At 39.8% G+C, this 15,908-nt stretch overlaps 1 protein-coding gene across 1 annotated transcript; it reads right to left on the bottom strand.

Annotated features, from left to right (window-relative positions):
* Positions 1-308: 308 nt before the first annotated feature.
* On the bottom strand, positions 309-7,574 carry LOC142217832 (interferon-induced very large GTPase 1-like). Its single transcript, XM_075286152.1, has one exon. The coding sequence runs from the start codon at positions 7,572-7,574 to the stop codon at positions 309-311; it is 7,266 nt and encodes a 2,421-aa protein (XP_075142253.1).
* Positions 7,575-15,908: the final 8,334 nt, after the last annotated feature.

The following is a 15,908-nucleotide window of genomic DNA, read 5'->3' as shown; positions in this document are numbered from 1 at the left end:
CACAGACATCCATTTAGTACAGTAAATGTTATCGTTATCGTGTGTCATTTCACCGTGTGTCGGAATCCATGTCAAAATCCACCTCTAAACAATAGAGTTCTATGTAAAAGAAGTGACATGACCTTTCTTCAGGCGGATTTCGCCTGAAAAAACCAACAGAACTCAATGGGAGGCAGAAAACCGTGTCACTGTTTTTAACATGGCTTTTTTTTTTACGTTTTTTGGCAAAAACCACGTCAAAAAACGCGATGCGTTTTTTTTAAGGTTCATTCACTGTGCTGGAGGTAAAAAAAATGCTTCCTAATTCCTCAAGCAGATTTTTTCCTGACCAAATTCCTTGACGAGCTAACAACAGGTGGACTAAGTTTTTCTAGCTCTTCAATGGCGTCTTGTTTGGAGTAATTTCTCCATTCTGAAGGGATTGTTCCATTACCTTCAAACTTTAAATTGTAATATCTTTCCAAATCAGATTGGAAATGGCAGGTGACCCACTTCCAGTAAACTAAAGGAGAGTTGTCTGGAGCGATAGACCATTCAGTGTAAGGAGCTCCTGCATTTTTATAATTTTTGTAAGGAATCTTTCTGTCATCACTTACTGCAAAACCATGCACACTTGTTACTAGGCTAGTACATATCTCAATGGAAAAATTATCGGTATTATGCCAATAACCACCACTTAAAGCCCTCGGATGATGGAACTTCACACTATGGCATCCATCATGTGTACTTACATTATGTGTACAAACTGCGCTGCAAAACGGACACTGTTTCCAGCATCCCGTAAACTGTTCACATAACATTGTGAATGTCTTGTTTTTAAGAGAATTTAGACTTTTACACATGTCATCCTTCAAGGATTTCACTGTTATTTGTAAAGCCTTTGTCATTGCCTCCTTCAGGAAGCTTATATGAGTTATGTTCTGGTACTGAACACTTTTCAGGTCATTTGATGACAGTTTTATTTCATTTTCAAGCCCTCGGCAAAAACAATCCAACCACAATTTAACATCCCCATTTTTATCTGTCACCTCGGCAGTTGATCGATCTATAGCTAATGATATGACTTGTCGAAAATAATCCACATTAATGTTCAGAATTTCAGAGACCTTGGCCTTTTCTGAACAATTCTTGTCAATACGTTCTTGGATAAAGGCATGAATTGCATATTTAGGATCTTTGATATATGTAATATAGTCTTGGAAACATTCCTTTTCTGCCAGTGACTTTAGTAAGCAGTACTCGAGGTTTGATCTGTTCTGATTCAATGAAGTGTCATTGGTTTTCATGTCACCAGCTAACCATAGTGCAGTTTTTTCTATCACTTCTTCTTGAATGGACTCTTTTAATGTATTGCATAAGAACTCAGCCAGTGACGCTGTATCTTTTGTTACTTTGCATGAGATCTTAAAACTCTGCCAAATCTGATCCTTCTTACTCTCTAAGGAACGAAGAGGATCATTCGCTTCTCTAAAAGCACTTGAAATCTGGACAAATCTTTTGGCGGCTTTTTGGCACAAGAACAGCGAAACATACAGCTTGTATTCTGCTAAGTATTTAAACCTGTTATCCAACTTGTTATTTATTTCTGTATTTATTATGTTTAAAATTTCATAAAAATAGCTGAACTGATAATCCGATTTCTCCTGCTCTTTTTTAACAATATATTCATCAACTCGCTTCTCTAAGGCATAGAGTGTATCTTCTATTTTCTTTTGATGATCATGTTTAAGTGTTTGATGGAAAAGAAGGAACCATGTTTTACTCTCAATGTAGGCAGAAAACACCGCAAGAAAATCCTCCCACTTATAAGAGTCCCGTATTATATCGACAATTTTGTGTTCTGTTTTGTAGCGCTCTAGGAAAACTTTCTCTAAATCTCTATGAATATTAGAAGGCTCCAGCATTTGTATCTTTTGAGTTACATCACTCATCCATCTTTTCCACATGTCCTTGAATTTTTCCTCCAATTCTTTATCATTAAGGTCTCGTCCTTTCAAATTCAGGGCCAGCTTTTTGCTTTCCTCAAACATCTTATCTTCGTACTGCCCCTTAAGGATGTTAATTTGTTGACTATTCTTTTTTGCTGTAATGAATTCGTCAGCTTTTTTCTTTATCTCCTCTATGAGTTCACGTCTAAGAGTACAGAATCTGTTTTCTGTATTTGCTTTCCATTGCACTAACAGCTCACTGTCTTTTTCTTCTGTAAAGAATGTGTTCAGATCTTCCTGAATGTCTTTGTATTTTTCATCAAACTCCCTGGTAAGATGAACCACATCTACATTGTTTTTTTGATCATTGTGAATCTTATTGATGATTGTTCTTTGAAGAGTCAGCATGTGTTCTCGTAAGCACCATGCACATTGGCTGTATTTTGTTTCCAGTTTGTTATAAGCTGCAATTTCAAGGGAATTCTTAAAACTGAATACAAAGTTTTCATTAAGCAGAGCATTCCATAGATCATTCACACGGGCTTTAAACATTGAAATAGACAAGATATTGACTTGTTTTTCCTGTTTCCCTGAATTGAGTATGATCTTTTTTAGCTCTTGCACATTTTCACTGTAACTTGGATTTGGAGGGGCCATAGGTGGGTCACCTTCCCATAAATGGGCAAAATAGTGAATATGAGCATTTACATCAAACTGAATGACATCATTAAAACAAGTGACATCACACTGCTCCTGTTCTGCCGCACACAATGTCATTTCATCCAACTTCTCTTGAAGTCGTCTTCTTCCTTCCATGTTTTTTTCCTTGGCTGTGATCTCTCCAACATTTTGATGAACAAATAAACAGCGTGGTCTTAGTTTTACTTGCTTCATTCTCAGAAATGCTTGGACGGCAATCTGTAGAATGTCTTGCATTTCAGTAGGATTTTCACCAAAAATGTTGATTACAGTAAGATTAGCCAAACCAATTACAAATGTGGCCAGTTCATTATCATGGTTCACGGAATTGTTGTTTGATAGTTCGACAGCTCTTAACCCCTCCGTGTCTACAATAAGCAAATAGTCAAAATGTACTTCTTGATTAAATTCTTCATCAACTTTGATAAGTTGCATGAATGCTCCTCGAGTACATCTTCCTGCACTGACTGCAAACTGCAGACCAAACATAGCATTGAGTAGAGTGGATTTCCCCGAGCTCTGTATGCCTAGTACTGACAGGACATAAAGCTTTTTATCTCCTAATATTCTAATCAGCTCATCTAGAACCGCTGCTATCCACTTCACTGGTACGTGCGCTGCATCGCCGTCCATGAGCTCGACCGGATACCCAGAAACCATAAGTTGTGCTGCAATTTTCGGCAAAGTCAAAAACTTTTCAGATTTTTCAGGGGATATTTCTAAAGCTTCATAAATTTGCCCTAGTTCTCGCAGAATGTGCTCCAGCCCAAATGTTGAGATATTGATCTTTCTCGATAGTTTTTCCAAGCGGTCTTCAATATCTTGTAGAATAGGTTTATTTTTGCCCGTTTGTTTTTCGTTTTTTAATTGTGACCAAACATTGTGATATTCTTCATATAAAGCTGATAATGTTTCTGAAGACAAATCATCCAAAAACATTTTGAACCACTGCAGAAAATACAATTTTGTGCATTTCACATCTGAGTGCAGAATTTGTAGGAAAGATTTCATAAAGTCATTCATAGGATTTAACTTTTCTAGTTGTGTTTTTCTCAGCGCTTGTTTTTGGGACTCAATGTCACTTCTCTGTTGCTCAATGCTCTTGTTGTTTTTTCCCTTGAGTCTAGTGGATTCCTTATCTTTTATGGACCACATGTGCCAGAGTTCACCTTGTAAGGGAAGAAATTTCTCTTTGATATCTGAGACCTGATTTTCTTTGAGTAGGACCAGTAGAGCCTGGGCGTCATCCTTTCCTTGCTTACAAAGCTCTTTGTCCACATCCACTGTAAATCCTTGACTTCCAGCAATGCTTGCACATGTGTATAGAGAATATCTTTCTTTTGAAATGGCCAGTAATGATTGTATTGCAGTTGCTATTCCATGTATCAAATCTGCTTCATTTCTGTCTTTTAACACTATTTTCAATTTTGATCTGGATTTTGGTCGAGTATTTTTTTTGTCTGCAAGAAGACAGATTAATGGTTTGGGAGATTTCAATAATTCATCCAGAATTATTTGACCTTTCTCTTCCCTTACGTCAGGATCATTGAACAAGACTACAATGACCGAGGAAATCTGTTGTAAAAAGTGTACTTGCTTATAATGTTCTCTGGCATCACCATGTAGATTGATAAATGCAATGCAGTCATCGAATGCATCGTCATCCTTCCCACTTGGGCAATGCCAAGCAATTTCTGCAGTGCCGTTCATTAGCAGAGAGTTCTTAGTACTTCCTTTGCAGTGGCGGTGATAGAAGATGTCATGTCTTTGTTTACTCATCAGCCAATTGATTATTTGAGACTTAGAAAAAGTTGATGGACCAAAACGGATGAAAGATACAATGGGGGTTTCAGCCTCAGCAATAAATTCTTTGTTAGATTTATCGCCACTTTTTGTTTTCCATTTTTTCTTGACTTCTTGAAAAGACCAAAGAGGAAACTCAATGGCCTTTGTGTTGGGATTAGTTACCAACAGGGGGAGAGCAAATTGGCAAATTGAAAGTTTTGTGTAAATGTATTGTCTCATAAAATCATTAGCACAGTGAAAAATTGCCATCTGCACGTCCATAGGGTGAATGGGTTCCCCATAGCTTGCAGGTTCTTCGTCAAATCCCTCATTTTCATCCTCGAGGAAATCATCCAAGAAATTATTAGCTGTGTAATTTTTATAATCTTCACTATAGGTCACCGTGTCCTTTTGAGTGAGATCCACATCATTTTTGCACTGTATATACCTAGCGCGATAGTCCAACATGAGCAACTTTTGTAAGTAATGGAAAGAAATGTGAGCGTCTCCTGAAGTTTGAGTTTCAGACATGGAAGATCGAAATATCTTATGGAAGTCAGCTGTTTTCATTTTTTGTGGGTAATATTTTGCAAGGTCGAGCCTTTTTAACAATACCAAAAAGTCGTTGTCCATGTTGCTGCTGTCAGTTTGCTCTTCGTTGTTTACTAATCTTATTTCATGTGGACAGAGAGTTTCCAGTTCTTTTACGATTTCAGATGCGTTTAATTCATTTTTGACTCCGCTTCCATAGGAAAATGCTCTTAGATTATCCTCCATTCTGCTCCAATCATAATATTCAGAATCTTGATGAATGATTTTGTTAACATTAAATGAAATACAACCTTCTAGATGACTTTTCATGAAATTCAAGCGTTCTGTTTTCTGTTGTACAGACAATTCTTTGTCTTCCCCTGTAGATGTTAACCCCGTGTACAGGACAAATGCTTGCGCACGTTCAGCACACTGACTTCTGATGTTTGTGTACTCTTTATAAACTTCTATGCTTTTTTGCAAAAATTCTATGTCTTTACACTCTAAAATGTTACAGAAGTAGAGATTTTTTGCACAGTATCCAAAGTTACCTGCGATAAGGAGAACCAGTAATTCTGTATCTCTTTGTTTCATTTCACTTATCGTTTTCAAAAATGAATAAAATGCGAGACCAATATCCTGGGTAGCTTTAATTTTTGCTTCATATTGTTCATCTGTGGTTGATGATAGAGAGTATGTCGTCTGAGAAACATTTTCTTTTGATCTCTGTAAAACGTCATGCAGCTCCTTAACACTTGACACACAAATCTGATCGAGTTCATCTTTCTCAGTTTTATAAATCCACCTCATAATAAATGATGCATCGGGGAAATCAGAAAGAATTGAATAATTATGGGTCTCAAGCAGTTGTTGCAGTAAAATTCTTATGAGATACTCATCTTTCTCTGTACTTTCTTGGTATTTCTTAACAATGCTACATAAAAATTCCTGCAGACCTTTGTTTGTCAGGCATAAATTCAGCCAAGCGTTGTAACTTTTTGTGGTTTCGCTCAGTGTCTGTTTAAAGTCAGCTAATGCCTTTAAATGTTTTTCAGCATCTTCAGCTTTCCACAACTCTACATCTTGCAGGAACGTCTTTGTCTTTTCTAAAGCAGTTAATATATGTTCTCCATCCATCATGTTTTCAGTCAGACCGGTCAGAAATGTGTAAGAATCAATTAAACACGAAGTAAGTTTTGTGATATCTGTAAACTGATCTCTGTAGTTATTCACAATGATCTTCCATATAGGTATGAGCTGAAATCCACGATCTATGACACTCCAGGTCTTGTTACTTGCCACAAGACCTGATCTCCACTGAAGGAGAGAATCAACTTCTGAAGGACCCCCTGTTTTAGTGGAAGAACATTGAATATCTTTCTGAAATTTGGAGATTGTTGATCTGTCAACGGAACCTTGTTCGTTTGTTTTTGATACGTCCAAATCTGCTGCTTGTCCAGCAAAACTAGCACCCACATATAGGTTTAGTGCTTCAGATGTTATTCGTCGACTTTCTTGCATCTGATCAGATGCAATGCCTTCCATGGAAGCTTTCCACCAGTATATTCCTCCAAAGTGTATAGGACCTAGGTTAGCATGGGAGCCAAACATCTGGAAAAAATCTTTACATTTTGTTCTTAAAACTTGTTCACTTGAATCTATGTCAATTAGTTTTTCAATGTCTTTTAAGGCATTTAGAGCAGGCTGTGAGAGACACAACTGATCTTTAGCAAAATAACAGCATGCTAATGGGATGTAATTGTATTTTGTTGCACAAACATAAGTTTGTTGACTTGAGTGTTTAATGGTTTCTTCAGATTCGGAACGCTTATTATAATCTGTACTGATTTTTAGACCAAAGCCCAAAAAACTTAAATTTGCTGCGCTACTTAAACTCAATCCCATTTTTTCAACTACTTTTTGAAAATGCGATTCCTCTACTTGAGATGTAAATTCCTTTTGCTGAAATGTTGGCCTTTTTTCTGGTCCAAGTAGTTGGAAACCTTCTGGAACACATAATAATGGTTCACGTTTCTTAAACACATCATCGGTGTTGTTTGTAAGGAAAATTCCCTCGAGTGCCAGACCTCCAGAGGCATATTTAAGGAGGTCTTCATCTTTGATATTGTCTTCTTTTTTATATGCTTCTCCCGTTACCTTAGTCTGCTTTTCATAGTAATCTATAAGATCTATGAATGACTTTTCAGGTGGTGCAGAACAGCCAGAAGGTATTTCTAGGGCTTTACGAATTTCTTCTTCCCTCTTCCTGACAATTTCATCATGTTGACCTTTTTCTTCAGATCGTACTTTTTTCAGCTCTTCTATGTTCTTCATTGCCTGTTTATTTATTTTTTTCATTTCCTGGCGCTGCTTCTCTTGCATTTCCTTGATATTTGTACTGCTATCTGGCACACCACATAGTTCATGTAATGCTCTTTTTTCCCATTCATAACGGATCTTCTCCTCTAGTATTGAGCATTCTTTAGGTTCGATATGTTTTATTGCTTGTATATTATTAATGCCCAACTTATCTTCAAGCACAGGGAGCCAATACTTGGGATCCAAGCCAATGTCTGTAAGTTTTTTGACAAGATTAACATCAGTAGGGCTTCCATCAAGTTCTCCTGACATTTCTGTAGAATGGAAGAAAAATAATGAAGAAGGTTACAATGAGGCATTTCCCTGAAATGTATATTAGGATATGTGACCAAACGTTAATTCTACATAAAAAAAATTGTATAGGAAATTAATTTAATTTTCCCTACAATTCTGTTGTAGTTGTTAAAGGAGAGGCTGAAAACGCTCACAGGCAGTCACCTTTGAAAACCCATTCAAATGAATGGGTTTTAAAGCTGACCGCTCGCAAGCCGTCTGCTGTCCAGTTTCCCTGGAGTGTACCAGCAGCGGCAGTGTGAACGCCACTTAAGATGAATTTTTTATTTGTGGGATAAGGGGATCTGAATCTAAAGTTTTTGATACCGTGTCAAGGTCTTTTTGATGGGAGATATTGCTGTATAAAGCTGTAACATCTAGGGAGGCCCAGAGATAATCAGGTTCCCAGTCAGTAAGTCTTCAATCAAGCTAGCTGAATCTTTCAATTAAAAAATAGACATTAACTGATGTTAACTGATGTCCATTATGATAGTTGTCCTTTTTTTTTTTAACGGACACCTTCATGATGGAATCCAACGGTAGTGTGAACCCTGCCTTAGAGTATTATTTACTTACTGTAATGCAAGTCTGAAATATGAAGCAGATTCAGCTGAAAATCCTTTGGGATTCGGCAAATTTAATTTCCACCAATTATAACAGGCATCTGTGGACAAAAAAGTGCATTATTATGCTGTATACCTCTTTTTCTTCAGTGTAAAACATACATACTGTATATACTCAAGTATAAGCCGATCCGAATATAAGCCGAGGCCCCTAATTTTACCACAAAAAACTGGGAAACTTATTGACTCAAGTATAAGCCTAGGGGGAGAAATCCACCATTGCAGATAAAAAGCGGCCATTTTCTTGTGGCCAGTGGGCATACGCAGTCGGCTCTAGGCCCTAGGTCTAGAAGTTTGAAGCCAACCCCCGGAAGAAGACGCAAAAAAACCCTGTTCCTGAAGAAGATGGAGGTGGTGCTGGAGAATTCTCTTGCAGCATTGGGGACGCACCCAGTGGTGTTTGAGCGCTGGGACCCGCCCCCAGTGCTGCGAGAGAAATCATTTGCATACCGACAAAGACCGGATTATATACTGAATGGCAGCGCGGAGAAGGCATCTAAAGGTAGGAGAAGAATAGCTTTTCTTAAGGCTATTCCTACGTGTTAGGCAGAAAAAAAATAGTTTTGATGATAGGATCCCTTTAAAGCATGGTTGAAAAGCAACATCTGACTTTCATTTGTTCATTTTCATAGAATTTTTATTTATTATTACTTTTGCCAAATTTAAGTTATTTCTGTGACCATTGTGGGTTTTTCTTTTATTAAACGAGGGGTACCAACAATTTTGTCCACGTGTATACATATATATAAATATGAGTAAGGGACTTTGCTCCTGAAACGTGTAGGGTTTTTTTGCCATATATATGGAATCACAGATTTTTTAAAACTTGTCATTAAGAGTTATGTTTTATTTTAATATATTTTTTGTATTGGTTGTGGATTTTCTCAAGCTCCGAGTCCAGGACTCTTTTTTCGTGCACCTTGTCTCTATTTATAATATGAATCTGAAACAATAGACATGAGCTGTTTTGGAACCTTTTTTGTCTTTGTATATCAATATGGTATCCAAAGAATCGTACCGAAATATAGAATACAAATGACATGCCATTTTGGCTACAGAGTGAACGCCGTAAAAACAAAACTCATAAGAAAGTCGCACAAATGCACTTTTTCTTCAAAACCACCTCTTTCTAATTTTTTTCCAGCTTCCCAGTACATTATACAGAATAATTAATGATTGCATCATAAAGAAAAATTTAACCTGCAGACATTAAAACCTCATATGGCTCTATGAGTGGAAAAATGACAATGTTGTGAGTTTAGAAGGGGAAGGGGGGGGGTGAATAATGAAGATCAAAAAATGCCTGTGGCAAGAAGGGGTTAAAATGTTTTGCATATTTAAAAAAATAAAAATGTTACGTATTTGGTATCGCTACATATATAACAACCTGGCATATAATAATATTACTCCAGTTCACATGCACGATGAATGCCATTAAAAGTAATGCCAATCGCCATATCTTGCCATCCATAAAGCAGAATACATAGTGATCAATTAGTTGCTTAAATCCCAAAATAATACTAATGAAAACAGTTTTCCCACAAAAAAAGTCATCATATAGGGGTACATGAAACTGGGGGAGAGATGGAGGGGTAGGTAAAACTAGGGCAGATAAAGTGGGATATCAAACTGGGGGAGAAATGGAGGTATGGAGAAATGGGTAGATGGAGGGGGGACATGAAATGGGCAGATGAAGAGGGATATGAGCCTGGGGAAGAAATGGAGGAGGGGACATGAAACTGGGGGTAGATGAAGGAGGGCACTTAAACTGGGGGGACCTTAAACTGGAAACAAATGGAGGGGGCATTAAACCGTGAAGGTAGCTGGACCTGTCTGCCTCTAGTTGCCCCCAGTTTAATGTCACCCTCCAGCTACCTCTACGGTTTAATGTCTGCTTCTAGCTGCCCGAGTTTAATGTCCCCCTCTATTTGCCATCAGTTTTATGTCCCACTTCAGCCCCCCTCCAACTACCCCACTGTTAATGTCCCCCTCCAGCTGTTCCAGTTTCATGTCCCCTCTAGTTTCCCCCAGTTTAAACTGGGGCACCAGGAGAGGGACTTAATACTGTGGGGCAGTTGGAAGGGGACATATAATGTACGGGTGACTGTAGGAGGATTATACTGTGTGGGAGCACATGGAAAATGAATGAAAATATCAACATAAAAGTGGGCAGAACTAAATTTGCCGTACATTTTGTTTCTTTCTGTTCTTCAAAAGTTGTAAGGTATGTACTAGTCATACAGTGTGGAGGCTGCTCCTGTATATGTCCTCCATCTTTGTGCTAATACTAGACATGCTGTGTATAGGTTATGGCTAATAATTTCTATATGGCCCCGTTCATACGGGGAGCGGACGTGCGGATTTTGGCAACGAGAGTGACACGGGGAGCTTCCGACAGTCGCGGCTTTTCCCTCCGGAGTAGGCTCAAATGAATGGGCCGACTCCGGAGGTTGCTGCTGTGAGGCGGACGCCGTGGCTCAACGAGCCGAGGAATCCACCTGAAGAAAGGGCAGCTTTCTTCTTTTATCCGCTAGCGGCAACATTCCGCTAGCGGAAAAAAGATCACGAGTGGCCTCCATAGACCACCATTGTGAGGGTGCGGATTATGACGTGGATTCCGCGACATAATCCGCCCCCTCTGTGCCCGTGTGAATGGGCCTTATAGCCTCCTTCACAAGGCGGTATACTGGTCATACAGTACATAATGGCCATACTATATACAGATTAATAATTACCCATGCCTGTATATGAAGTCTATTGATTTGTATACGTCCTCCATCTCAGTTCCATATACGGGACATGCTGTGTATATTGACCTTACTGTATACATGTTCCTCACTCTATACAGAGTCCAGTGGTTTATACATCTTACATCAGGTCCTCTATCTTAGTGCTGGTGTTATTATTTCCCCTCCCTATATATGGCATGTAATGATCTATACATAACTTCCACATCAGAATTGTATACTGAATCCTGTGACATACCTCCCAACTTTCAAGGAACAGAAAGAGGGACAAAATGTGTGGCGCGCTATGCACGCCGCTGAAAATTTAGCCCCACCCACTTCTTTGTTGACTCCGCCCATTCTCATCTATTTTTTTCACATGCCCCCACACAGTATAATCTTCCTATACTCACCCTAACATTATATGCCCTGATATTATAATGTTCCCCTCCAATTTTCCCATAGAAAGAAGTCCCTCTCTTCATGCCCCAGTTTAAACTGGGGGAAAATACGAAGGGGGGACATTAAACTAGGGCAGTTGGAGGGGGAGATTAAACAATGGGGTAGTTGGAGGGGGACAAATTAATGGCAGCTGGAGAACATTCAACTGGGGGCAACTAGAGAAGGAGATTAAACTGGGGTATCTGGAAGGGGACATTAAACTGTAGGGGTAGCTGGATGGTGACATTAAACTGGGGGCAAATCAGTCAGGAACACCCTTCTTCAAAGCAGCGCCTATAGCGCTGTACTGTGAGAGCAGGGTCTACACACTACACCCCGCATCTCTCCCCACCACACTATACTCTGCACCTCACATCTCTCCCCCCCACACAGTACACTTTGTATCCCACATCTCTGCCCCCTCACACAGTACACCCTGCACCCCACATCTCTGCCCTCTCACATGGTACACCCTGCACCCCACATCTCTGCCCCCTCACACAGTACACTTTGTACCCCACATCTCTGCCCCCTCACACAGTACACCCTGCACCCCACATCTCTGCCCTCTCACATGGTACACCCTGCACCCCACATCTCTCCCCCTCACAGTACACTCTGCCCCTTTCACACAGTACACCAGGCACATGACGTGTCTCCATTTTCCTCCACTGATATCTCTTCTTCATGTGAAGGATCGTGTTACAAGCATAGACAAGCCCCCTGTCATGTGACGTTTGATGTCAGCAGGTCCTTACAGGAGTGTAGTATTAGTTTTTAACCCAGGATAACAGCCGGATGGTGAACTAATAAAGTTTATTCATGAAGACACTAAGCTGTCCGGGACCGCGGGACAGTGCCGTTTTCAGACTGCCGGGACACTTGGGAGCTATGCTATACTGAATCCTGTGAGGATATATGGCGGCCTTCAGTCACTTTATACACGCTGTCCTGCTGCCTATAAAATGGCTGCTGTTACCTCATGTAACTATTTCATCTTCCATTTGGAAATTCATCTATTACCTAAAATGGTGGATGGTATAAGACTGAGCACATTACATGGAGCCTTATATACAGATGTATTTCCACAGTCCTCTAGTACAGAGGTCCCCAAACACCGGGCCGTGGATCACCTGGTACTGGACTGCAGGTTCTCTCAGGCCATTGTACTTGCAGAGCATTAATGGGGTGTACAAGAGGAGGTCCTGCCCCGAAACCTGACACCTCATCTAAGTACTAGTGGGAAGTCAATAGAAGATGGCCACAGGCTGTGAGGAAGAGCAGAGCAGGCCCCAACACTGGTGTAAGTACAATATCACTATACAGAGTAACAGTATATGGAGTGGTATGTGAGGGAGGGGGACTGTTACCTATGGGGGTGATATTAGCTCACTATTACAGTAATTGTGTCCCCCCCCCTCATAACAGCATTACTTATGTGAAGGAGAGAATTATTACTGTGTGTGAGAGGAGTGCTATTGGGGTACCATTACAGTAATAGCTCCCCCCCCTTACAGATTACAGCATTACTTATGGGGGAACTAATACCTGTGGGGTTCTACTAGGCCACTATTACTGTATTAGAGCCCCCTTAAGTAACAGCATTACTTATGTGGGTGGGGGGGACTATTACCTGTGGGGAGGTGCTATTAGAGCACTATTACAGTAATAGTGCCCCCCCCCCAGGTAACAGCATTACTTATGGGGGAACTAATACCTGTGGGGTACTACTAGGCCATTATTACTGTATTAGAGCCCCCGTAAGTAACAGCATTACTTATGTGGGTGGGGGGGACTATTACCTGTGGGGAGGTGCTATTAGAGCACTATTACAGTAATAGTGCCCCCCCCCCACAGGTAACAGCATTACTTATGTGAGGAGGCTATTACCCAAGGAGTGGGGGGTGGCCCTGCAACCCAAATCTCAATCTCCCCCCCACCCCCCACAGACACACACTTCCCGTGCATGGGCCGCAGACAAATTGTCTTCACTGAAACTGATCCTTGGTACAAAAAAGGATGGGGACTGCTGCTCTAGTTCAGGGGTCAGCAACCTCCAGCACTCCAGCTGCTCTGTAACTACAACTCCCAGCATGCTCCATTCACTTCCATGCGTTCCAAGATCAGCAGAGCAAGTATGCATGCTGGGAGTTGTAGTTTTACAAAAGCTGGAGTGGTGAAGGTTTGTCTACCGCTGCTCTAGAAGAATCTATTATATTTAGATCCTATTTATAGCTCTGATAAGTGTTCATGGAGGGCTCAGCACATGGTGGGGGTGTGGGTGGCTCAGGTGTACCTTGCTCTGTAGGATACATGGTTTTGTATAGTTTTATATCCGTGTATACGCTAATATACTGATCGCCATGTTCTAGGCTGACCACTGAGCCTCCACCACATGTAGATAAATGTACTAGACAAATACATTGTCTGTGGTATTCACTAATACAGAATCCCGTATGGTATCTAAAACTTGAACCAGAATTTCATATAATTTTTCTTTGCTATGCTGTCAGTATTTACTGCAGTTTTGCATTTTATTTATCAGGATGATGATCACTAGAATTTCTCCATGCAGGACTTTTGTCTCCGCCAATTTTTTGGTGGCTTCTAGAGACTCTGGCGCAGATGTGAACTTAGTCTTAGTTATACGTGGCTTCAACATATAGGGGACTACATGACCTGATTCTGCTTTGGTTGGGCAGGCTGAACATTTTCGAACCTATTTATATCCTTTCTTGAAATGCCTAATCTATATACCCACTGACCATAAATCCCATATATGTATATTCTGAATAATGTCCCATAGTAGCCCCTTCACAAGGTATAATTTCCTATGTAGGAAGAAAAAAAGATGTCTATGTTTTCAGCTCACCGTATCCAGTGTGAATATACTACTCCTGGGGAGCACGGTATCCAGGCGAACTCAACCCGTCAATTAGTATACTACCAAGGTAAAAGCGTAGTCACTAGCTGCAACCAGGATGATAATAGAAAAATTCCGTGGTAGAATAAAATTTAGCTTTTATTTAGTCCAAAATATAAAAAAGTTACATAGTAACTGTTGAGGTTAATGCCAATCTGTCCCATGTCCCTTCTCAGCTCAAATATTAAACAACACTAAAACCCTTATAAACATGTTAGACCCACATAACCCCGCCTCTGAAACTGAAACATGTTAACTATTTCTATTCCAAACATGCAGCAATTATTATATAAATTCAAAATATGTTCATAAAATTAATAAATCTGCATTTATATACAATATTAGAATATAGATATACAATTACCAGTGTTTATATTATACATAATAACAAACACAACTACCGCATTATAACCGCATAACTAACACAGTATATAAAAGATATCAATATAGAATCCTGTCTTATATATCGTGTATGTATATCAACATCAGAGTAAATCGAAATTAAATAGAGAAGCCACAAAACTTACCCCAGAAAGCTCTTCTATAGATACAAGATACCATAACATTCACAACGTAGCCTCAATATGTATATATCCAATGTCCGGTCATGTGTCTGATACAGACCAGATCACATGACCCAACACGTGAATACAACCCACCAAAAAGCGTCTCGACATTCGACACCCTCTACATACAGCCCGATACAGAAAACCTCTACTACAACCCCCCGAACAAAGAAACAAATAGGCTCAATATCTGGAAACATGTCACCGATTACAGTCATGTATGCACCAGTAAACAGTCACATACACGACCGACCGATACTACGTAAACATATACACATATTAAATCTAAGTCTCATTTTTGGATGATTTTATGTTTAGACCTGATGGTTTAATAGATGTACACCAAATCAGATCTTATGTTTAAACCTTTAGTATAGCGAGTATTAAGTTGCATAACCCAGAATGCTTCGCGTAAAAGAATTTTCTTCCGCCAGTCACCACCACGAGGTGGTCGAGAAACATGTTCTATAGCATAATACCTCAAACCTGATAGGTCACCTTGATGTACTGATAAAAAAATGCTGGGAGGCACCTGATGCATTTCCATATTCTCTATTGCTATTAGCGATAAGTTCTGATATCCTCGTTTTAACTGATCTAATTGTACATCCCACGTACATCAATTTGCATAAGGTGCACTATTATCACATAAATCACATGATCAGTTGTACAATTTAAGAAAGACAAAATAGGAAAGCCGTTAGTATAATTCGAATTATGAAAAGTTTTTATCTTATTTGCATACTGACACATGTTGCATCTACTCATCCCACATTTAAAAACACCTTTAAGGTCCAACCAGGTAGAAGAAGTTTTATTTTTCTAGTAAACATACTGGGTGACAATTTACTACCAATTTCCTATAGTGCCCCCTTCACATGGTATAATGCCCACCCCCTTACACAGCATTATGTCCCATGGCAGTGGCGTAACTAGGAATGGCGGGGCCCCGTGGCGAACTTTTGACATGGCCCCCCCCCATCCCAACTGACACCGAAGACCTCGACCGACCCCCCCTCCTCCGCACTCTATTA

The sequence above is a fragment of the Leptodactylus fuscus genome, chromosome 9 (assembly GCF_031893055.1).
Source record: "Leptodactylus fuscus isolate aLepFus1 chromosome 9, aLepFus1.hap2, whole genome shotgun sequence".
Classification (NCBI taxonomy): domain Eukaryota; kingdom Metazoa; phylum Chordata; class Amphibia; order Anura; family Leptodactylidae; genus Leptodactylus; species Leptodactylus fuscus.
Note: the sequence above shows the minus strand (reverse complement) of the source record. Positions and strands in the feature narration are given on the sequence as shown.